At 37.0% G+C, this 24825-nt stretch overlaps 1 protein-coding gene across 1 annotated transcript in view; it reads right to left on the reverse strand.

Annotated features, from left to right (window-relative positions):
* Positions 1 to 409: 409 nt before the first annotated feature.
* LOC133535206 (caM kinase-like vesicle-associated protein) overlaps positions 410 to 24825 on the reverse strand; it is a 67249-nt gene continuing 42833 nt past the window's right edge. The window contains exons 2-11 of the mRNA XM_061874805.1: positions 12309 to 12416; positions 9110 to 9241; positions 8193 to 8267; positions 7805 to 7943; positions 6152 to 6272; positions 6003 to 6078; positions 5739 to 5875; positions 2950 to 3028; positions 2789 to 2876; positions 410 to 917 (exon numbers count right to left, since the gene is read on the reverse strand). Coding sequence (XP_061730789.1) covers positions 624 to 917; positions 2789 to 2876; positions 2950 to 3028; positions 5739 to 5875; positions 6003 to 6078; positions 6152 to 6272; positions 7805 to 7943; positions 8193 to 8267; positions 9110 to 9241; positions 12309 to 12403 — 1236 coding nt within the window. The 5' untranslated portion in view covers positions 12404 to 12416 and the 3' untranslated portion in view covers positions 410 to 623. The remainder of the gene's footprint in view (positions 918 to 2788; positions 2877 to 2949; positions 3029 to 5738; positions 5876 to 6002; positions 6079 to 6151; positions 6273 to 7804; positions 7944 to 8192; positions 8268 to 9109; positions 9242 to 12308; positions 12417 to 24825) is intronic.

Consider the following 24825-nt stretch of genomic DNA (forward strand, 5'->3'; position numbering starts at 1 on the left):
GCAGATGGTTTTTTGTGCTTCGTATGTACAAGGCCCCCAAAAACTCACATCGTTGTGAGGCACAGTAACTGTTAAGTACAGACTGTACTGTAAAAAATAAATAAATATAAGACAAGCAAACTTTCCTTGTTAGGAATGTTCTCCTTTCTGTACAGTAGACCTGTACAGTCTAAACTTGTCTTCTGATTTTAAGAACAAAAAGTGGTTTTCTAAGTGCGCTCAATAAAAAGGAATATTTATTTCATTTTTCTTTTTCTTTTTTTTTAACCAGAAAAGGGATTTTAACTGTAAGCCATGGTTTGTGTGTGTGGAATATATTTCGTACCATGTGACCTATTAGTTTTATATTTATATATATATATATATATATATATATATATATATATATATATATATATATATATATATATATATATATATATATATATATATATATATATATATATATATATAAAATACAACTGAAAAAAGATTTTCATTTCAATGCAATGCGGAGCACTCAGGTAAATTAGCACATAGCCATCATGAGATGATGCTAATGCTGCGAGAGAGAGAAGCAGAGTCAGTGTCACCATGCTAGCAGCTATTGTACAATGTGCAGGATTGAGGGTACAATGAGGACCTTAGCCTTGCTCATCCCTGGTCTCAGTATCCAACGTGTCTCCATTACACCGTGATGTGGTTTCTGCTTCCTGTGGCGGTGGGTTCTGCTGCTGTGGCTCTGCCTTGCCGTCCGAGGCCTCTGGTACCGTTTTGTCTTGCTCTGGGACTACTTCCTGTGGTGTGGCGGTAGCAGGTGAAGGCATGGAAGGGTCTGCAGCGTCCTGAGGAGCCGCGGGATCCCCCGTGGTGGCCTTGGCGGTACTTTGCTCTGTTGCCCTCAGCCTCTTCATGATGGTGGTGACCCGCACGGCTTTCTGTGGAAGGCGGGAGGATTCTTATTGGAAAGATTTAGAAGCAGTTATGTTCATGTCGAGATGTTACTGGCACAATATCACCTTCATGCCATTGTGGTAGACGGCGCCGTTTGACTTCATTTAAAAAAAAAACTGTTATTGAATCGTTAGAGGCTACCATAGATGCCATCATTTAGATTTTAGGCCAAATCGATGAACTTCAATTTAGACCATGGGTTGTACTTGTACAGCGCTTTTCTACCCCTTTTTAAGGAACCCAAAGCGCTTTAACAGTATTTCCACATTCGGCCATTCACACACACATTCACACACTGACTAATGTATCTAATAGCAGCATGGGTGTCGCCTAAACCTCAAAAAGCATCAAACTATAAATGTTTAGGGCAGGGGTCACAAACCTTTTTGAAACCAAGAGCTACTTCTTGGGTACTGATTATTGCGAAGGGCTACCAGTTTGATACACACTTAAATAAATTGCCAGAAATAGCCAATTTGCTCAATCTACCTTTAATAAATAAATCTATATATATTAAAAAATGGGCATTTCTGTCTGTCATTCCGTCGTGCATTTTTTTCCTTATACGCAAGTTTTTTTTGTCAAGAACAAATTATGAAAAAAAACACTTAATTGAACGGCTTAAAAGAGGAGAAAACACACAAAAAAAATGAAAATTTTATTTTGAAACATACTTTATCTTCAATTTCGACTCTTTAAAATTCAAAATCCAACCGAAAAAAATGAAGAGGAAACACTAGATAATTTGAATCTTTTTGAAAAAATTAAAAGAATTCGTGGATCCTCATTAGTAATTTTTCCGGATTAAGATTAATTTTAGAATTTTTAATGACATGTTTTAAATAGGTTAAAATCCAATCTGTATTTTGTTAGAATATATAACAAATTGGACCAGGCTATATTTCTGAAAAAGACAAATCATTATTTCTTCTAGAGTTTCCAGAATTTTTTTAAAAAAGAAATTCAAAATACTTTGAAATAAGATTTAAATGTGATTGTTTTAGCTTCTGTTCATTGAAAAAACAGAAGCTAAAATGAGGAATTCAATTAAAACATTTGTATTATTCTTTACAATAAAAAAAATAAATAAATTACTTGAACATTGATTGAAATTGTCAGGAAAGAAGAGGAAGGAATTTGAAAGGTAAAAAGGTATATGCGTTTAAAAATCTTAAAATCATTTTTAAGGTTGTATTTTTTTCTCTAAAATTGTCTTTTTGAAAGTTATAACAAGCAAAGTAAAAAAATAAATGAATGTATTTAAACAAGTGAAGACCAAGTCTTTAAAATATTTTTTGGGATTTTCAAATTCTATTTGAGTTTTGTCTCTCTTAGAATCAAAAATGTTGAGCAAAGCGAGACCAGCTTGCTAGTAAATAAATACAATTTAAAAAATAGAGGCAGCTCACTGGTATGTGCTGCTATTTGAGCTATTTTTAGAACAGGCCAGCGGGCGACTCATCTGGTCCTTACGGGCTACCTGGTGCCCGCGGGCATCGCGTTGGTGACCCCTGGTTTAGGGTATCAAAAAAGGTCCAGCGTTGAACCACAAAAAAATAATTACAAATATAAAGTTGAAATGATTGTCTTGAGACTGCTCAGATTATGTTGTTTTAGTTAAAGATCAGTCGTGTGAATACTTTGCCCAGAACTAAGAGCAGTAAATTCCCTGCACAGTACAGGTGAAAGCTAGAGAGATGTTCCTACTTTTCACAAGTACCACTGATCTTCCAACACCACACTAGACCACACCAACAGGCCCAACAAGCAGCATTACCAAGTGGAACACTACGTGCATCTTTCAGATTAGTTTTCAAAAGCTTAGCTCAAATGTGGCTATAGTTGAGGGACTTACCTTCCATTTGGCTCTAGCAAAGTTCTTTTCTATTTGTGCACATACATGTTCTTTGATGTTTTTATCTGATGCTGCGCCACCGGAGATCCTGTTTTTATAAAGCACACAAGCCCATTTTGTAATTCACACAGAATGTGATTTGTATGATATCCGTGGTCTACCATTCATGGTTAATAGCCTCCTGAGCTGTCAGTCTCTGGTCCTGATCCACTTCCATCAGACGTGCAACCAAACTCTTAGCTGTCAGAGGGAAATAACACAGGAAAAAAAATAACAAAAGGGTGTATTCTCCCATTGTATTTATGTACAGTATATACAACCTGTGGAAATAAATGACGGAATCACTAGACTTGAACGATGTTCAGTCAGTTGTTTATTTTTATGGGTAAAAAGGGTAACAGACATGACATATAATCACATTCATTTCAAATGGCAACATTCTGGCTTTAAGAAACACTAAAATAAATAAATAAAAAAAATTTTGTAAACAATTTCATTATTAGATCAAGCAGAGTGAAACATTTGAGGAAAAAAATTATGAAAAACAAACACTCCGACACCACGATTTTGCTCCAAAGTTCAATGATTGATGTTGTCAGATAATTATTAGATTCAACATTCTTTCGATTGATTGAATAAATAATAAGTTTCCAGAATGTCAATGTAAACTTGTGCATTTAAAAAAGATGTAATGACCGCCATCTCCCCTGCCATTACCTGACACACAGCCCCATATCATCAATGATTGTGGAAATTTGTGTGTTTTCTTCAGGCAGACGTCTTCATAAATCTCTTGGTAACGGCACCAAACAAGTTTCGGCGTCATCACTTTGCAATTCATTACTAAATATGACCTTCATCCAGTCATCCATAGTTCACAGTCCAAGTTAGCTTTTCTTCAGCCCATTGTAGTCTTGTTTTTTATTGTTTAGGTGTTATTGAAGACTTTATTATCTTTTCTGTTTTTAAATTCCAATTTCTTTCGGCGGTATCTTACTGTTTGGTCACAGACTAGTTTCCGTTCATTTGTTTTGCTGGGCATTTTCCGTTTTCAAGACATATTGCTTAACATTTTCTGTCTCGATGATTTACTGTTTTCTTTTGTTTACCAGTATACTCACCTTTTACAACCACCGCCAGTTGTTTGTTCAGATTTTAGACACATCTGGCTCTGAACAATCAACATCTTTTGCAACATTGCACAATGATTTACCTCCTTGAAGAAGTTGGATTATCCTTTCCTTTGTTTCAATTGACATCTCTGGTGTTGGAGCCATGATTCATGTTAACTACCTGCTGCAACAGCTCTCCAAGGTATGACCACTGCTTTTGAACTGCAGACTAATGAATATATTTAATCTAATGCAGGTGCTATCTTTGGAAATTACATTTTACAGAGTGATTTAATCTTCAGAATTGAGCAATTCCATCACTTTTTCACTCTGATTTAGAAATAAAACTGTTACTGACTACCGCAATATATATTATTGATTTCAAAGTGTGTTTCTTAAAGCCAGAAAGATGCCATTTGAAATTACTGTACTTTTGTGTCATGTTTCTTAACTGCTTTTTTTGGAGAAAATTAAACCCCTAAAAGAACATTCTCAAAGTCAGGGGATTCCATAGGTTATGCAAGGGATTTAATTCAGCTGAAATATGGCGGTACCTAACTTTTTGTTGGTAATTTGTTCCAAAAGGTTTGACAAACACAGAATAGTACGAAAACCAAATACATTTTTGTAAATCCAATTAATGTGTTCCAAAAACCCAAACAAATTAACAAGAAAAACATTTTCTGGAGGAGAAAAATACACATACTTTTATACATGTACAAACAAAATGGATAAATAAAGAAAGAAAAGCCACACAGACATCTACATTATGTACTTTGCTATGAGTTCTATTTTGAATGCAATAATGTTTCTCATTATCTTTATCAAAGTGCTGGCTCTCGCAAATTTATTTGGCCACATGGTGGGCTTCTTTGCAGTCAAAAAGTCCCCAACGTGTGTGATTCTTTTTTTTTAGCACATGGGCAAACAGACTAGTTTGTTAGGCGCAATGGTCGGCCACACACTAACTGGTACATCATAGGAAAATCCAGTCTACATTTTGGTGAAAATGTTCGTGTTACCACTGCATACATAGGGCTGCGAATCTTTGGGTGTCCTACGATTCCATTCAATATCGATTCTTGGGGTCGCGATTCGATTATACATCGATTTTTTTCGATTCAACGCAATTTTTGATTCAAAAAGGATATTTTTCCGATTCAATACGATTCTGTATTCATTCAATACATAGGATTTCAGCAGGATCTACCCCAGTCTGCTGACATGCTAGCAGAGTAGTAGTTTTTTTTTAAAAAGCTTTTATAATTTTAAAGGACGATGTTTTATCAACTGATTGCAATAATGTAAATTTGTTTAACTATTAAACAAACCACAAATGACTTATTTTATCTTTGTGAAAACATTGGACACAGTGTGTTGTCAAGCTTATGAGATGCGATGCAAGTGTAAGCCGCTGTGACACTATTGTTCTTTTTTTTTACATTTTTATAAATGTCTAATGATAATGTCAATGAGGGATTTTTAATCACTGCTATGCTGAAATTATAACTAATATTGATACTGTTGTTGATAATATTAATTTTTGTTTCACTACTTTTGTTTTGTTCTGTGTCGTGTTTGTGTCGTCTCTCAATTGCTCTGTTTATTGCAGTTCTGAGTGTTGCTGGGTCAGGTTTGGTTTTGGAATTGGATTGCATTGTTATGGTATTGCTGCGTATCGGTTAGTTGGATTGATTAAAAAAAAAAAAAAGAATCGATTTTGAATCGCACTATGTGAGAATCGCGATTCATATTAGAATCGATTTTTCCCACACCCCTAACTGCATAGATATTAGTCATTATTTGTCTTTACTGTGCTAATTTCAACAGAAGCATACCTGAATCAGAGATTTCATCCCAGTATGGAGAATCAAACTCATAATCGCCTGCGAGGATCTTTCGGAACAGGTTCTTGTCATGATTTTCATAATCCTCTTCATCACTCTCATCATAAAAAGGAGGATTGCCCGAAAGCCTGTCGTTGCAACAAGAAAAGAACAGCTCTTTATGTTGACACTTATAATACTAATGTATTCCAGGTGACTGGAAAGGAATCAGTGTAGGTTTTTGTGGATGCTGAAGTAATCAATGCAGTAACTCACAATATGTACATAATGACGCCTGTTGCCCAGCAGTCCACTGGCTGACCGTATCGCTGTCTGCCAACCACTTCTGGAGCTGCAACACAGAAACTAGATTTAAGTCCACATCGCTCTGTATGTTGTGTTTGTCATAAACTTGAACATCTTACCCAGGTACTCTGGTGTCCCGCAGGGGTCTTTGATTAATCCATTCTCCAACTTGGCAAGATGGAAGTCACTGATGACTATTTTAGAGTGCTTCAAGCGGTTGTAGTAGACCAAATTCTCTAACTGCGGCAAATGGAATTTAAATATGAGTAAGTAGTAAGAAACAATTTTAAGTAGACAGGAAGAAGTCTTAAATATCTGTTAAAACAAATAGGCAGCGGTAATACTGGTCCCCTTGTCCTCTACAGCAGGATTACCACTGCGCTCATTATAATGCCAGATGGTCCAGCAGTATGGACTCAATATGGAGACCGCAAATATACTATTTTTTTTTTACAAATTACAACTGAAAATTCGTGGGCATAGGAAAATATTCGAGTCATTATAAAGTATATGCTCACTGTTTCCATTTTCAATAAGTAGGGATAGGAAGATTTGAAAATCCAATAACATGTTTATCGTGACCAAAATGATCACAGTAATCATTATTGTCGTGGTATAAAAAGTGCTTATACACATTCTTAAATCTTTAGACCAAGTAATTTTTTAAACAATTAAATATATAGAGACACAGTTACAAAACCCACAATTTTATTTGTTTTGTGTTTCGTATGCTTTTTCAGTCTTAGTATTTTATGTTTTAATGGCTAAACTTTTATTGTTTTAAATATTGGTTTGTTCTGTAGCACTTAAGAACTTATTTAAATCAAAAGTGCATAACAAATAAAATCTATTATTATTTCTGGCAGACGTCGCGGTATCCAACTCTGGTCTTTGAACACACCGTGAGAACACCTTCGTCTCTTATTTTTTGGTGTGTAGAATGATTACTCGCTTCTAAGAGAGCAGAGCTTGTAGGTTCAATGTGCAAATTGAATGGCTTAGTTGCTCAGACGGTAATGTGTTTTTACAAGTTTAGATTGAGGTATGTTGTTTCTTAAAGGGGAAAGACGTTAATGTCTCTTGTTTTCACGTTAATATGTAAGCGATCCCCCGTCAGGCCAAGATTTTATCAAAGTGCAGTTATCATTTATGGTCTTTCGATAATTTTAATTAAAAATGGTAATATTAGCCACAGTTATCATTAATACTGTCTATCGTCACATCCCTAGTAGTCAGGAATTTTTATATCCAGTAGAATTAGTTTCACCGAGAACAATTGTAGGTATGACAAACACTAGTCTATTTATTATCTGTTTGGAGACGGGCAATAATTTTTACACCTACTGGCTATGATAATTGATTAAGTAAACTGAATGATTTGTTATTAAACACTCACATAATAAAATGCCTTGGAGACTTTTCCTGTAAGTAATATGCAACTTTGACTTTTTAATACTTGTTTATATTGCTTTCGACAGCAATATTGCTCAACTAAGACATTAATTTCATATGTCTAGCTTCTGTGCTATGGTGTTCTAAGCTGTTGTGTAGTTGCTAGCTCCTAGTACCCTTAAGGCTTGCCGTGTTTACCATTTGTAAATGACTTCAGTAAAATACCAACCATTGGAAGACACTAGCCTAGGCCTTAGCCCAAGGCAGTTAGTTAATATTAACATTTATTATAAGCACTAAATTGGAATTGGGCACTTTGGCTTGCAATGTAAATCTAGTCATAGCACACATTTTAAATCTCTAAGTATCTTTGATATTACCTTCAGGTTTCTGTGAACAATGTGCAGGGAGTGGAGGTAGGCAACAGCTTCCAACACCTGGCGCACCACGTTGCTGGTGTCCCGCTCTGAGTAATAGCCTTGATCAAGGATCCAGTCGAACACCTCTCTGCCTGTTGCACTGTGGATGCACAGGAAGTCCATTGTCATGTCCGACATTTGTGCAGGTGCTTAAAAAAGTTTGCTTGTAGATATAAGTAACTAAAGGCGGTGGCTATAAATCACACGTCTTCCTGCTGTGCCATTTATATTTAGGCAATTAGCAAAAGTTCTCATACTGTATGTTGGGCTGTGGCTCATGCTGAGTACAGTATTTGATAAACAAACTGAGTGAGAAAAATAATTTTGTTCTTGTTGATGATTAACTTACAGTTCAAGGAAGAGGAAGTATTCCTTTTTAGTCTCAAAGACATCCACCAGTTGGAGAATATTTGGATGCTTCACCCTTAAGAAATGACAAAAAATGAATACATGAAATGGTTGTCATTTCATGCAAAGACCAAAAAAAAAACAAGCACCTATTGGTAAAATATTTTTGGTATTTAGTACACAAGTGAATGAAACAATATTGATAATGAATTATATAATTCAGTTGGGAATTAGCTAAATAACCCAATGTATTTTTTTTGCCTAGTGTATCATTAAGTGAGTTGATTCATTGAGTGCAGAATCGCTCCGCAGACTGAATATGGCCTGGAAAAGACCAATTATGCAAAGTGAAAGTCAAACTAAGTGATTAGCAATAAGGGGAAGTTGCTATCTGCGGTTTAAAAGGGGAGCAGTTCGGAGCCTAATTGTGGTTTCCTTCACTGATTAACAATATTACATTAATTAAGACATGAATGAGCGCCTCTTCTCCTCACTAATAGCATTTGCCAGCAATTATCCACAGCCTTTGACAATAACAAACTGTTTATTTCTTCCTCGCTGATGATTAAAATATAAACAAGCATATCAAGCGTCACTTATTGCTGAATTGTGTTGTGTACTAGTAGAATGGAGGAGTGAGAAATATGGTTGTGTTTAGATGTCAAAAGGTGGTGTTTTGGCAAAGCGCTTCATAGTGGTGAGTAACCACTAATATTTATCACAGTAACAGATCATAATTAGGAGTCAATATGCACTGTGGGAGCAAACCTCGACAAACATGTCTTGTTTTGCTGTTATTAAAAATGTCCACATAATACAATAATGAATTTAAGGGAGCCCACAATACAAACCGAGCAACTGCACGATTAGAAAACATTGTTTAGTTTATATATTTAAATAACATTTAAATAAACTTACATTTTTAAAATGAGGATTTCATTTTTTGCTGCCTTGCGGACCTTCCTTCCATCCTTTTTCAGGAACTTTTTGCACGTGTACATTCTCATCGTAGTTTTGTCCTTGGCTCTGAATATCTCACAGAACTCCTCCCTGGACAAAAAAAACAGTGACATTTGGGTATGTTAGGACATAAACAAGTTCAGTGGGAACTCTAAAGTTGTATGCGTTTGAGGTTGCACATTGCACGATTTGACCAAATTCTTAGGAATAATTGCAAACGTTCCAGACAAATCAAAAGATCTGCAATCAAGCATGATGTCATACAATAGCTTAGTTTATTTTGTAAGGCACCTCAGTTTTTTAAGCTTCTGACCATTCACCAAAATGTGGTCAAATCAGCAATATGTTGACAATGATGATAAATAGAACATATTAATCTTGCAGTAATATATGTTTACTTTTTGTTATACAAAAGTAAAATTGTTGCTATAACACTCGGGATAAAAGTGTAATAAATCAAATCAATTTTCTGACTTTGTTTGTTTGTTTGATCTGGGCTGATATCTAATTTTCCATACTTTGAGTTGTTCGCAGAAACCTAAATACTTTTTATGCAATGTTAAAACCATATTCATTAATTGTAGTGATAACCTGTCATTCATTATTTTACTAGAATAGTAATTGCAATCATAACATCATTAATTAGGCCCATATGCTAATCATGTGGTCCTGATACGAAGTACGCATAGATAAGTGGGTTCGGGTAGACTCTGGTGTAAACTTAAAGAAGATAGAGGAAATGAAATGAATAGTCCCACATTGTGGCATACATTAAATATTTACATATACAAATATTAAATAAACAAAAATATTTTTCAAAACAGACAAGTGAGGAAAGAGAACATATTTGAAAATATAACTTCCATCATTGACTGACATCTGTGGACTGGTTGTATGTGTATGAAAAGAGAGATATTGATCTTGACATTTCATTAACTATGTGATGTTCTCTCAACAGATGAGACATTACCTTCTTCAAAGACTTTTAGATAAATTTCAATTGGCATTTTCCACAACTCCACTACATTTGGACTTTATAGAATTTGTCAACAGCAGCTGTATCATCTTGATACATATTGACGATGACCCGCCCTGCTATACTTATGATTGGCCCTGAGCTTGTTTCTCCTGACTAATCAGAAAGGAGGGGCCGTGTAAGAACAACCGCCCACAAAAAGCTCAAACGAAGACGGCGCGCGCGCACAAAGGAACCACACGCGCGCAAAAGGGTGTCGCGAGTGTGCACGAAGTGGAGAACCAGCGCGCGATAACAGTTTTTATGCGCTTGGATTTTTGGCACTAATGTGACACCATTTGTACCTTGCCCCATCCTTTTTTGTGAAAGACTGAGCATTTTTTGTGAAGCTGTTTTTATACCCAGTCATGGCACCCACCTGTTCCCAATTAGCCTGCACACCTGTGGGATGTTCCTCAACTTTATCAGTATTTATTACCAACTTTCCCAACTTCTTTGTCACGTGTTGCTGGCGTCAAATTTTAAAGTTAATGATTATTTGCAAAAAAAAAAAAATGTTTATCAGTTTGAACATCAAATGTTGTCTTTGTAGCATATTCAACTGAATATGGGTTGAAAATGATTTGCAAATCATTGTATTCCGTTTATATTTACATCTAACACAATTTCCCAACTCATATGGAAACCGGGTTTGTAACAAATAATAAATGATGATAATCTTTTGTTAGGATTTTTGTCCACTAAGTGTTCTTAACTCTCAAATAATATGAAACAATATAATCGTTGAGTCAGTTGACAACCCGCTTTAATTTACTATATCCATTCATTCATTTTCTACCGCTTGTCCTGTTTGGGGTCGCAGGGGGTGCTTGAGCCTATCTCTGCTGCTTTCGGGCGGAAGGCGGGGTACACCCTGGACAAGTCGCCCCCTCATCGCAGGGCCAACACAAATTGACAGACAACATTCACACTCACATTCACACACTAGGGCCAATTTAGTGTTGCCAATCAACCTATCCCCAGGTGCATGTTTTTGGAAGTGGGAGGAAGCCGCAGTACCCGCAGGGAACCCACGCAGTCATGGGGAGAACATGCAAACTCCACACAGAAAGATCCTGAGCCTGGGATTGAACCCAGGACTACTCAGAACCTTGGTATTGTGAGGCACATGCACTTACCCCTGTTTCACCGTGCTGCCCCTAATTCACTATATATTTTTATTTATTGATGAAATTAGATTTTATAAACAATTTAAAATATGTTTGTAAATATCTTACATATTTTTACAGATTCACATTCTTACTATTAAACGTATTGCAAAACCATTGAGCCTGCGGACATCAAAAATAACCAAATTATAAATAAACATGATGGGACTAACTACACGAAAATATCATCAAATTCCTACATTTTAATGATAAACTAAATGTACATTAAATAACAGACTGTACATTATTTAATGTGCAGCCAAAGACTTACTGCTGTGGAAGTATTACCAAAAACAACAAACTTGCACAATACTATACTGTACATTGAGAACTAAATATAGCCAGTGGTGCATGATGTCCAGTTTAGTTGACACTTAAGTAATCCCAATTTTTTTCAGGTACAAAAGCAATACTCCTGGCACCTCTTCTCAACATCAAAACTAAATTAGATACGATGTGTGTGTATTTGCAAAGCTAAAAACACCGGGTGTACTCGGTGTGTTGTCCTTGAACCAAACAACGTGATTCGATCTTGATATTATTATAAGCACAAACGCAGACAAAATAATTTTGTATTTATAACGGCACCGTGAACACTAGTGTGTGTGTGTGTGTGTGTGCCAATGTTTACATCACCGAGTGGTAACCTGTTTACTCGCTTCCTTGCTCATGGAAGGAAGCGAGTAAACCGTGAGAGGCATAAATCATGCCTTTTACCTATATATGTAATCTGACAAGTTGGTACACTTTGACAGCCAATTTAAACCTGGTAATGGTGAGAATGGATAGAAAAGACGCGTGGTTCCACACCCCTTTTCTGTACTATAACAAGATTCTACCAGTCGGCATCCCAGTGTACAGTAAGTGATATTTTATTATGTTTGTTGGCTCTCGTGAGGTTCCACTGTACCTTGGTGTAGACAACTTGTAAACCATTCTCAAAATTCAGAGCATTGATTGTTGCAGTACTCACGATTTAACAATTTGACCCATATCATATTTGTCCGTCACATCCGAAGGACTGTGGTAATCCTTCTTTTCTCCGATTGTTAAACAGCCAAATGGCATGGCCACTCCTGACCTGTGGTGACAGACAGAGGGAGATAGAGACAGATGTAATGAGGTCAAGGTATGATCATCATAAACTACAGTTCAACTAAGCTTTACAGTGGGTCAGAATATTCTAGTAAGTGATGACTTAGCACAATGTTTCAGCTACAGATATTCCTGTAATAAAAAAAACGACTTTTAAAAGACAACCAGGAGCTTAATCAACATCATTAATAGCTTGTAGTTACACTGAAGACATTATTTACAGTACATGGAAACACATTTATAAAAAGAGGCTGGATCTGGATGAGTATATCTGTTTTTGCCTCGATCAACACATTTTGGTTTAATGACCTACACATGTCTATCGATTTCTGCTAACAACACAATAGAGCAGCCACTTAATTAAATGGGACTTAATCAAACAGCTGATTGCTAGGAAAACATTTCATTACACAATCAAAGTGATCAACATTGACAAACCACTTGAAAATGATTGACATAAGTTAATATTGTCACAGTTTACCACACATTTCAAACATGCATACAGTTACAATATGATACATCACATTTTACAGTTTCTTATTACATGTCCGAAAAAGCGTAGGAAGAAGCAGAATTTTTCATCCTACCCATTTAAGTTTCATAGAAATTGCTAACACATGTGTTTGTTGATTTCCTGTGCTCAATTTCTAACATAAACAAATACACAGATAATCAGTAAAGTTCACAAGGTTTCTGCAGGGCATTAAGAAGAATTAAAAGTCATTAAATCGATTTAGCAAAAATTAAGGTCTTGGATGACATTAAACCGCATTAAATACAATGTCCAGCGGCATTAAAAATGTAACACAATTCTAGGACTGGGTCGGCAGTCACTACGTCTGTCAATGAAACGATACATGGAAATGAACTTAATAACGTTGCAGTCTTCGATGAATTGCTACGTCTATCTTTGTTTGTTTTCTTCATCTCTGACTTTAAAACGGGTTACAAGAGATCTTGTAAGATTTGAAAGCGGGGAAAGTGCTACTCTAAAGTGGCCACCCACCTGGATGGCAAAATAAAACGGTTTTGCCATTCTTTGGTTAATGTAGTCCTTAGTTCTGACATCATGTCATGTTAATGAGGAAGCTGAGCTTGTTTTATACCAGACTTCTCTATTTCACTCGTCTCCAGTTCAACACACATGAGCTAACTTGGCTAACATTAACTACCGGTGGCCGAGGATGGACAAACAAGGCAATTCTCACAACAGCCCTCAACTTGTATTCTTTGACATTCTCGAAGTAAATAAATAGTGCCTTCAGCTACTTTATACATAACTTCCTATCTACTGTACCAATTTTTAAAAACTGTGAGAGTGTAAAATACAATCTATTCAAGATCTTAAATTGACTCAGCTTATTTTAATGCATTTGAAGGGTTTATTGGCATTTTTCCAAAAAGCACGCCATGACATGTCTTCTAAAATGTTTAAATCAATCATCCATTTCCAAACATGCATCATTTGCATTCCTAGTAAGAATCATTTATTATTCCATTAATCCTTTTAACTATTTTTTTAAATTCTTACCTGATTAAGAACATATCCTCCAGTTTGTGGGTTTTGCAAGGAATATTTTTAGAGGATACGCTTTTTTACAGCATGTTTTTAAAGAGATCACATTTTTAAAAAAGAATTCTTGGTATGATAAAAAAACTAATTCTAAAAAAGTGGCTGGCTGGCTAACTTTTCGAAACTTGGTGAAAGCTTATTGATTGTAATGCTAGAGAGGCGTTCAACAGCATGTACAAAAAGACTTCCAAACTTTGCTCAATGCGGTGCTACCACACATGCTAATAGGTCATCAAAAGTCAGTGATGAAAGGCAGGCAGCAGTTAAAGGTGCCACTTTAATTTAGAGTGGCCGACAAAGAAACTTCTGCTGTTGCCACCACAACTTTCAGGTGCTGCTACCACTAGAGAAATATTAATAATTACAAATAAATTCTCAGATGAAACAGCCCTGCGTGTCAATTCTAATTTACTAGATAGTAACTGTTCATGTAAACTTTTTAAGAATATCACCGTCCAATGCTTACAACTGTCTGTATGCAGACAATTGTGTGTGTGTGTGTGTGTGTGTGTGTAATTTTAAGCTTTTAACCACCGTATTTTTCGGAGTATAAGTCGCACCTGCCGAAAATACATAATAAAGAAGAAAAAAAAACATAAGTCGCACTGGAGTATAAGTCGCATTTTTTAGGGAAATTCATTTAATAAAACCCAACACCAAGAATAAACATTTGAAAGGCAATTTAAAATAAATAAAGAATAGTAAACAACAGGCTGAATGAGTGTACGTTATATGACTCATAAATAACCGACTGAGAAGGTGCCTGCTATGTTAACATAACATATTATGGTAAGAGTCATTCAAATAACTATAACATATAGAACATTACCAAACAATCTATCACTCCTAATCGCTAAATCCCATGAAATCTTATACGTCTAGTCCCTTACGTGAATGAGCTAAATTATATTATTTGATATTTTACGGTAATGTGTTAATAATCTCACACATAAGTCGCTCCCGAGTATAAGTCGCAACCCCGGCCAAACTATGAAAAAAAACTGTGACTTATAGTCCGAAAAATACGGTATGTATTATAACCATATGCGGTAGGACATAACATGTTTTTAAATGGCACTAAAATGCATTAGATTTACTGATATCGATAGAAACCTTGAGGTTTACATGAATAAGACATGAATAGGTAGTTATTAGGTTGTGATTCCCAGTCATAAATATGTGATATAGATGGAAGCTTACGCCTTTTTTAAAAAAAAATAAGGTTCAAGATACTCATCAGGATTCATCTTCCTTGAACTTTGGGGAATACGCGGTAGAGAATGGATGGATGTTCCTTAAGGTTATTATTTTCCTGTTCTGTTGATAATAATTAGTGTACATTTGTGGGGAGCATGTTATTGTTAGCTTAGTGCATCATTTTAGCTTACATCGTAGAATTTCAATATTTGTAATTTAATAAAGAGTTTTGAATGTTCTCTATAACCGACTTTGTTAATCATTTATGCAGTGATTGAACAATTTAGGTCCAGGGTTGATCAATGAGGTAGGCCGCAAGTTCAATATATTGAGTTGTTGAAGTGTGTTTGCCTGGCTTCACGTAGTTAAACCTATTGGTTAAATGTAATACTTATTCTTCCATGGGAACTTAGAGTGTTGCTAAATGCAGTGTGCAACAAACGTTTCCCCAGAAGAGTGAAGGGTAAGATGTATGTTAGTCATGATATCACATGACATCCTTCATGTATCATACAGACATATGAATGATGCCCACAGAAAATGACCCTAGCACAGAGGAATGACAAATCAAATGTGTAAGAAGGGCAATCTGTTCATTGTAGCTCAGCAGAATGACTTAATGGTGTTTATTAAAACAAGGCCGCACACAGACATGCGAGAAATATATGCTCAGTTTTTTTTGCAGAGTCTTTGTTCTGTGCTTTGTGCGAGTGGGTGACCTTTGCTAGCTATGTGTCACTATTGCAGCCATGTAGTAAATGCTTTGGCCCGGCAAAATTGTGCCAGACCAAAACATTTTGCATGGACAGTGATTTAAATGGTAATGCATTCGACAGATGATGCAAGGAACAATCAAAGTCAATACTCAGGTTAAGTTGTTTGGTAGTACGATGCACAAAATATATAAAGTATTATTCAACAACAAAAAAAACAATTTAAAGGGTCGTATTGTATATTTTTTTCTTGCATTGGTCTACGTAACATGTAATGATGGTGCTTTTGTCCATATTCTACATAGATTAGGTTTTACAAACCATCTACAAGCTGCTTTCTTACTGTCTCTTGAAAATGCGCTGTTTTGTGGGCGGCCTTATTTACGTTCCAAAGTTCTACTCGTCAGCCATGTTGTAGTTTTTAGTACTTCCCTATCCAGTCTACTGACCGATATGTTATACTGCACGCTAGGGCTGAGCGATATGGCCTTTTTTTAATATCGTGATATTTTTAGGCCATATCGCGATATACAATATATATCTCGGTATTTTGCCTTAGCTTTAAATGAACACTTGATCCAGATAATCACAGCAGTATGATTAATATATGCTCATTTTAAACTTTCATGCAGAGAAGGAAATCACAATTAAGTCAATTTACCAAAACTGTATTTATTAAAGTTATTAGCAGGTGACTTTTCAAATGATGCTACATATTAGCAGTATTGCTACTTTGGATAGCAACACTTGTGCCCCACACTTGACAAATTAAAGTTGTCTATTCGACATAATCCCGCTTGAAGCCAACCACCGCCAGACGATGGACCCCGTGCTGTTTTTCTTGGGAATTAAGTCTTCTTTCATTTGTTACCATATTCGCACCTTCTTTCTCTCGTATTACCACTCAACTGGGATGAGAATCAGCACCTCCGAGTCCGCTAGCATCACAGCTAACGTTAGCCACGCTGCTACCTCTGCTGGGCGAGGGCGTATACGTATGTGACGTACGACGTGACGTGTGTAAGTTTGTGCGCTTGCTGTCTGTGAGGAGACACAAGAAGAAGTGGGAAGAGCCTGTAGTGTAATGCCCGCAGCTAAAAACAACAGCGTGAGAACGTATACTCGAATATCACGATATAGGTATTTTCTATATCGCACAGAGACAAACCCGTGATATATCGTGTATATCGATATATCGCCCAGCCCTACTGCACGCTACTTGTTATTAGAAATGGCAACAGTGGAGGATATTAGCATGCATGTGCATGTACAAGCCAGTCTGCCCCACAATGGGCTGCGTGGCTAGAGGGTAGAGTGGCCATGTCAGCAACTTGAGGTTTCCTGGTTCAAGTCCAGTTTCTGTCATCCTAGTCACGGCTGTTGTGTCCTTGGGCAAGACACTTCACCCAACTTGCTCCTGATGAGTTGTGGTTCGCGCCTTGCGTGGCAGCGTCCGCCATCAGTGTGTGAATGGGAGAATGTTACATATAAAGTAAAGCACTTTGGGTATCGTGCTGGTATAGTAAAGCGCTATATAGAATACAGACCATTTACAACAGCAGGATTGGGAATGATAAGAAATGTATTGACTACATTGTAGGGCTGGGCGATATATCGCGGGTTTGTCTCTGTGCGATATAGAAAATGATTATATCGTAATATTCGAGTATACTTTCTCACGCAGGACTTTTAGTTGCAGGCGTACACTTCAGGCTCTCCTCGCTCTTTTCTGTCTCTCCTTCTCACAGATAAGCAGGCGCACATTCTTACATACGTCACAAACTGTCACGTCACACGTCACATACACGCCCTCGCAGGGCAGAGAGGTAGCGGCGTGGCTAATGTTAGCTGCTAACGTAGTCGTACGAGAGAAAGATGGTGCGGATCTGGTAACAAATGAAGGAAGGCTTAATTCCCAATAATAGCAGCAGGGTTTCCATCGTCTGGCGGTGGTTCGGCCTCAAGTGGGAATATGTCGAACAGACAACCGTAATTTGTCAAGTGTGGGGGGGAAAAAGCGTTGCTATAAAAAGTAGCATTACTGCTAATATGTAGCATCATTTGTAAAATCACTCGCTAGTAACCTACCAGATAGTGAAGGACAAATACTATTTGATTTCCTATTATGCAGCTCATTTTTATTTGACACTTAGAATGTCTCTGACAATCTTGCAATTTATGTTTTGGAAATGATTTGAATGTTTGTGCCATTGCTTAATAACTTTAATAAATACATTTTTGGTCAATTGACTTAGTTGTGGTTTCCCTCTCTGCATGAAAGTTTAAAAGTAGCATATATTAATGCAGTATGAAGAAGGTTTTAATGTAGACACATAGATTCATCAAGTGTTCATTCAAGGCCAAGACAAAATATCGTAATATATATCGTATGTCGCGATATGGCCTCAAAATATCGCGATATTAAAAAAAGGCAATATCGCCCAGCCCTACTATATTGACGATATCAACATTTCTTTCATAGTTACTGTTAATTATTATTATCGCGGTACTCTTGAACATGCTCATAACCTGTTTGTACACACACTGACATTTTTTAAACAAGTTTTATTTAAAAAAGATTGATCACTTTTTTCTAGGAGAGTACATCTTGAAGGTTTGATGTACTCACGTGTTTATGGATGAGTTGCTCAGAAAGTAATGTGTTTACACAAGTTTAGTTTGTGGTACGTTATTTCCTTGATGGGGAAAGACGATGTGTCCTGTATTCATGTTAGCATTTAAGCTAGTCATTCCGTGAGTGTATTAAAGTGCGACTATCAATCCCAGTTTTTCGATATTTTTTATTTAAAACGATAATGCTAACTGTTGGGAATTGTGCCGTGGTTATCAACAATACCATTTTCTGTTACATCCCTAACTACAACTGAATTAAAATGTCGGATTTGCGCAAAGCTCTTCTGGTAAATCCCTACCATATATCAGATGTAACTAAGGCAAAATATGCCATTAAGTCTCAATTTCCATATGGCTCGTTTTTGAGTAAGTTTGGAAGAAGGCAAGATTATTTTATAAATATCTCCGCCAGGCCTCCAGGTTTGAATTTAAATATCAAGGAATTATGGGGATCCCAAATACACAAAAACAGGTATAAGCAGGTACGAAAAGTTGGTTTTGCATAATAGTTTTTGATGCTGATGATTCAAAGCAAATACCCTATTTTCCACACTACAGAATGCACCTGCATATAAGCCGCAACAACAACATTTTAAAAAAGAATAATATAAATTGCAAGTATGTTTTAAAATGAGTTATTTAAACAGATTTTGTAAATGTTTATTGAAGTACTTTTAATTGTTTCTATACGGTGTCTCTAACATGGCAGTAAGCGGGCTGATAAAAAAAAAAAAAAGAAGTCATCTTCATGGACCCCCTAGCAGCAGAAGCTAGCTCTCCAATCAACTAAACAGACTCAATACCTCAAAGGTGACGTATTGATGAATTTACTGAGGAATTTGTGAAACTGAAACGGTACAAAAAGAATGTTATTGTGTGTTAATAATACTAAAACATAGACAATGGAAAAGTGTTAGCATGTTAGCCAATGCGAACCTGATTACGTTACAATAGCACGTACAAATATGTACGGAAACACTACAATAAAACGTGACGCTTTAAGTATGAATTGTTTTTAGTCATATTGTAAAATGTACAAACATTGCTCGAAGTGATACTGGAAGTTCAACCTGCAGTGAGCAAACTCGTCTAAAAGATGGCACCATAGCTCAAACAATAATCCACCATTTTGGTTTCTCTGTTTTAATGAAAAATATTTGTTTATTACAAAACATTTTGGCCGTTAGCGCAGGAAAATCCATAAAATAGCTGCATACTTTTATAAGCTGCATAGTTTAAAGCCTAGAAAATGGTAGCTGCTTGTATTCCAGAAAATATTGTTCACTGCTGTCTGTGCAGTTCACATGAAGCCAGAGTGAATGTGTGTGAAAGATTTAGAACTGTGAAACGAAAACCCTTTATCTCAATTATGTCCCTGTTTGCACTGAACAGCTAGAGCAGCATTTAAATTTTATCACCCATTCTTCTGACTGTTGTCCATACTATGGACGCACTGTCAATAGCTTTATTACTCAGTTTGTGACTAGTGCTCCCCAGTGGGCCAGCAGTGAAACATTTCAAATTTACGAGCGTTGGAATGGATTGTATTACAGCTCTTTAGGTTTTTCAGCTCCATGCAGGCAAGCTCAAGAGCAGGTGATGTTTTTTTCTGGGTTAAATCTGATTGTGAGGCTAACTGCATTTGCATGGTGAATAGGGGTGCAACGGATCAAAAAACTCACGTTTTGGATCGTTTCTCGGAAAAAAGACAAGACCAATAAACAGAAGTTTTTTCCTTTTATTTATTAACACTTAAATTATTAAATCAAAATATATAAAACCAACTTAAAGTGCACTTCTTATTAACACAATTAATGAAAAACAATGCAACATAAAAAGGCACATCATCTTTCTTGAAACATAGATAGTGAAATAAAGCCTGACATCTGGAATGATGGTGCTGTCATCCACACTTGTGGCCATGGATTGTGAAATCCTCGTTTTCAGTTGGCAGGATCATTGACACAGATGGTGAAGTTTCAGGGCTCAGTAGAGATGTAAGAGTTTTGAGTGGTTTAAGCACCTGGAGGACCTGCTCGGCCACTCTCACATCATCATCAGACAGAGTGATGATTTGTTTGACATTCGTCTTCAGGGTCTTGTGGGTCAATGCAGAGTCTATAGCTACCTGATGCTCCAACATATACGTGGAGTTCCACCTTGTTGGGACATCATGTATGAGCTTATGAGTAGGTAGCTTTAGCATTTATTACTTTGTCTCAACGACATGAGCAGCTGTTGTGCTTGGGTGGAAGTAGGGAACCACCTTCCTGATCCTCTTAAAGGCCTACTGAAATGAGATTTTCTTATTTAAACGGGGATAGCAGGTCCATTCTATGGGTCATACTTGATCATTTCGCGATATTGCCATATTTTTGCTGAAAGGATTCAGTAGAGGACATTGACGATCAATTTCGCAAATTTTGGTCGCTAATAAAAAAGCCTTGCCCTTACCGTAGGTTGCAGACGATGACGTCACAAGGGTGAGGGCTCCTCACGTCCTCACATTGTTTATTAGGGGAGCCTCCAGCAGCAAGAGTTATTCGGACCGAGAAAACGACAATTTCCCCATTAATTTGAAAGATTCGTGGATGATGATGTTGATAGCGAAGGACTAAAAATAAATAAAAATAAAGTTGAAAAAAAAAGGCGATTGCATTGGGACGGATTCAGATGTTTTTAGACACATTTACTTGGATAATTCTGGGAAATCCCTTATCTTTCTATTGTGTTGCTAGTGTTTTAGTGAGTTAAATAGTACCTGATCGTCGGAGGGGTGTGTCCACGGGTGTCTTGACGCCAGTCTCTAAGTGAAGTCGACGGCAGTTGCATGGACGGCGCAACCAAGCTCAGCTGATCTCCGGTAAGAGGCGACTTTTTACCACAATTTTCTCACCGAAACCTGCCGGTTGACAAGTGGTCGGGAACCATGTTCGCTGGACCGCTCTGATCCATAGTAAAGCTTCACCTCCGGGAATTTTAAGTTTGTGTGGCTAAAGCTTCTCACCTCCATCCTTCTACTTTGACTGCTCCATTATTAATTGAACAAATTGCAAAAGAGTCAGCAACACAGATGTCCAAAATACTGTTTAATTGCGCGATGAAAAGAGACGACTTTTAGCCGCAAATAGTGCTGCGCTTATATTTCCTTACAGTCTGTGACATCACGCGCACGCGTCATCATTCCGCGACATTTTCAACAAGAAACTCCGCGGGAAATTTCAAATTGTAATTTAGTAAACTAAACCGGCCGTATTGGCATGTGTTGCAATGTTAATATTTCATCATTGATATATAAACTATCAGACTGCGTGGTCGGTAGTAGTGGGTTTCAGTAAGCCTTTAAGGAGGCGGTCCATCCTATTGACTGAGATTCCCTTCTGTGATGCCAAATTCACTACATTTGCAAAGCACCTACAGTATATGTGGCCATAGTCCTGCCTCATTCACTGCATTTATTTGATTTTTGCCATTATCAATGGTGACTGGGATTGTAATACTGAGCCTCTTTATCTTCCATTCCTCCACTGCTTGTTTCAGTACCTGTGCAAGGTGACTCTCGTAGAGGGGGCGTGTCTTTTCATCTCCCAGTCTGCTGTGATGAAGTGAGCGCTTATCGTCACATAGTTCCCTTGGACGTCCACCCTTCTGTTGTGAGTGCAACAGATGATGCTCGGGATAGTTCTTCCACAGCGTTTTTCTTCTCCTGGCACAATCTTATCGCTGAAGTGGGTGCGCGACGGGATGTTGTAACGTGGCTCAAGCACTTTCAGCATGTGTTTAAATCTCTCGTTTGGCACAAGCGAATATGACCTCCTGTCCGCACTTACAAATACACCGATTAAATGTTGCGGGGCGTTCAAGCTCTTCCGTTACTCCGCTCGCCATGGCCATGATGTGCGTGGACTGAACATGCAAACATTTTTTTTTTTCATAAATCAAACCGCGGATCACGTGTGTGCTGAACCGAAGAGATAGATCCAAACGGATCACAGATCAATGTTGATCTGTTGCACCACTAATGGTGAATACATTCAAATTAGGATGCAATGTTGTAGGTAGTAAATATATAGTGACTGTTCAATAATATTGCCCTAGAATGAGAAATTATTTTTACATGTTTAATCCATGAGGTGGCGACTTGTCCAGGGTGTACCCCGCTTTCTGCCGGAATGCAGCTGAGATAGGCTCCAGCAACTCCCCATGACCCCGAACAGGACAAGCGGTAGAAAATGGATGGATGGATGGATGTTTAATTCAGAGCGACCATCTTTGAAACAAACTGAGGGGCGGTGAAAATGCTCCAAATCTCTGAGTCGGACATCCGACCTCAAAGGGCATTCCGTTTGACATTCCGACTAGGAACACGGAAATTCCGACTTCAAATTCAACAAATCAGTGTTAGATTTGTTGACAAAATTTTTTAGTGTTGTTAACGTCCACCAACTTTTCCTTGACAAAATTAGACGATAATGAATTAAAACAAAAGCACGTTGACTAAAACAATGATAAAATTAATTGACAATTTAGTCAATAAATTAAAACGAGACTTGAGTATTGACAGAGACAAAATGCAGTCATATGTTATTTCGTCCTGGGATGTGTGCAAAAGCACTAGCAACTTTGTAAGGCACAGTGTTGTGATGACTACTACTGAACTGAATTACTGTCGCCGTTAATGACGGTAAAGCAGGAGCACTGCCGCGCGCAGGTACCATATGTCCAAAAATAAATACTTAAAAACAAACTACTTTTGTAATAGACGAGGCCAGCTTACCCGCAAATACACATTGTACTGTACAGTTCTTTAATCGATGTTCAGCTGATCTTCTGTTCAGTTTTTTAAACAACCAATCCTAATGTTGTTGAACACAAACAAATATGATTTCTCCAAGGTATGCACTTTAAATTGCCAACAGTTCATGTATCTAACTTTGTGTATGTAAATAATGTCCCACTGTAATGTAGCAGTTCTCATTACGTTCTTAATGTTAAGATTTGAGCATCAAATATTTGCACTTTCATGTTGTATCCTGTTGCATACAAGTAATTATTTTAATACAAGTGTACACACTGCGCATCATTTTATTTTACACTCTGCTGAGAAACGGGAAATACATTGTACTGATACCAATATGTTTTTCGGTACTTTTCGGAACTTTTCAAAATAAAGGGGACCACATAAAATTACATTATTGGCTTTATTTTGGCCAAAAAATCTTACGGTACATTAAACATATGTTTCTTTTTGCAAGTTTGTCCTTAAATAAAATGGTGAACATACTAGACAACTTGTCTTGTATTTGAAAGTAAGCTAACAAAAGCTGCTAATTTAGCTGCAGATGTATGCAGTAACATATTGTGTCATTTTCCATTCTATTATTTTGTCAAAATTATTAAGGACACGTGGTAGAAAATGAATAATTAATCTACTTGTTCATTGACTGGTAATATTTGCTTACTTTCTATTTTAACATGTTCCATCAACACTTCTGTTAAAATGTAATAATCACTTATTCTTCTGTTGTTTGGATGCTTTACATTACATTTGAATTATACCACAAATTTGGGTATCAATTCAATACCAAGTAGTTACAGAATCATACATTGATCATATTGATAGTCCTCATGTGTCCAGGGACATATTTCCTGTGTTTATAAACATAACACACATTTTTTTAAAACAAAAGAAGATTTTTGTGGTGCTAAAAAAATATCGATGTAATCATAGTAGTATTGACTAGATACACTCCTGTACTTGGTATCATTACAGTGGATGTTAGGTGTAGATCCACCAATGGCGTTTGTTTACATTGTGACACGGGTGAGCTACAGTGTGTAGTGAAGCATGTTTAGTTATTCCTCGTCCTGCCGGGATGATACTTGTAAGAAATGGACTTTATTTGTCGCCATTGAGTTGAGAATTAGTGATTTAGAAGTAGATTTAGAACACTGTAGACTGCGGATGGAACTTAGCCGCTAGCTTAAAGCACCTTTTTCTGAGGGTATTTCAGTGTTATGGCTTCACCTTTATTGTTAGTTTTTAAGCCATAATGCATCCGTTCTCCCTTTTCTGTCTACACACTGTGTCTGCTTGTAAATACTCCAGGGTTGTGCGCTGCTGAACATGTTCGTCTGCTCGTAAACAAGCAATGTCATTTTTAACATGAATTGATTTACATCAGGGGTGTCAGACATGCGGCCCGCGGGCCAATTGCGGCCCGTGAGACGTTATTTTGCGGTCCCCACCTTAATATGAAAGTATAATGTTAGTGCGG

This window comes from Nerophis ophidion, linkage group LG16, assembly GCF_033978795.1.
Source record: "Nerophis ophidion isolate RoL-2023_Sa linkage group LG16, RoL_Noph_v1.0, whole genome shotgun sequence".
In the NCBI taxonomy this organism is placed as follows: Eukaryota; Metazoa; Chordata; class Actinopteri; order Syngnathiformes; family Syngnathidae; genus Nerophis; species Nerophis ophidion.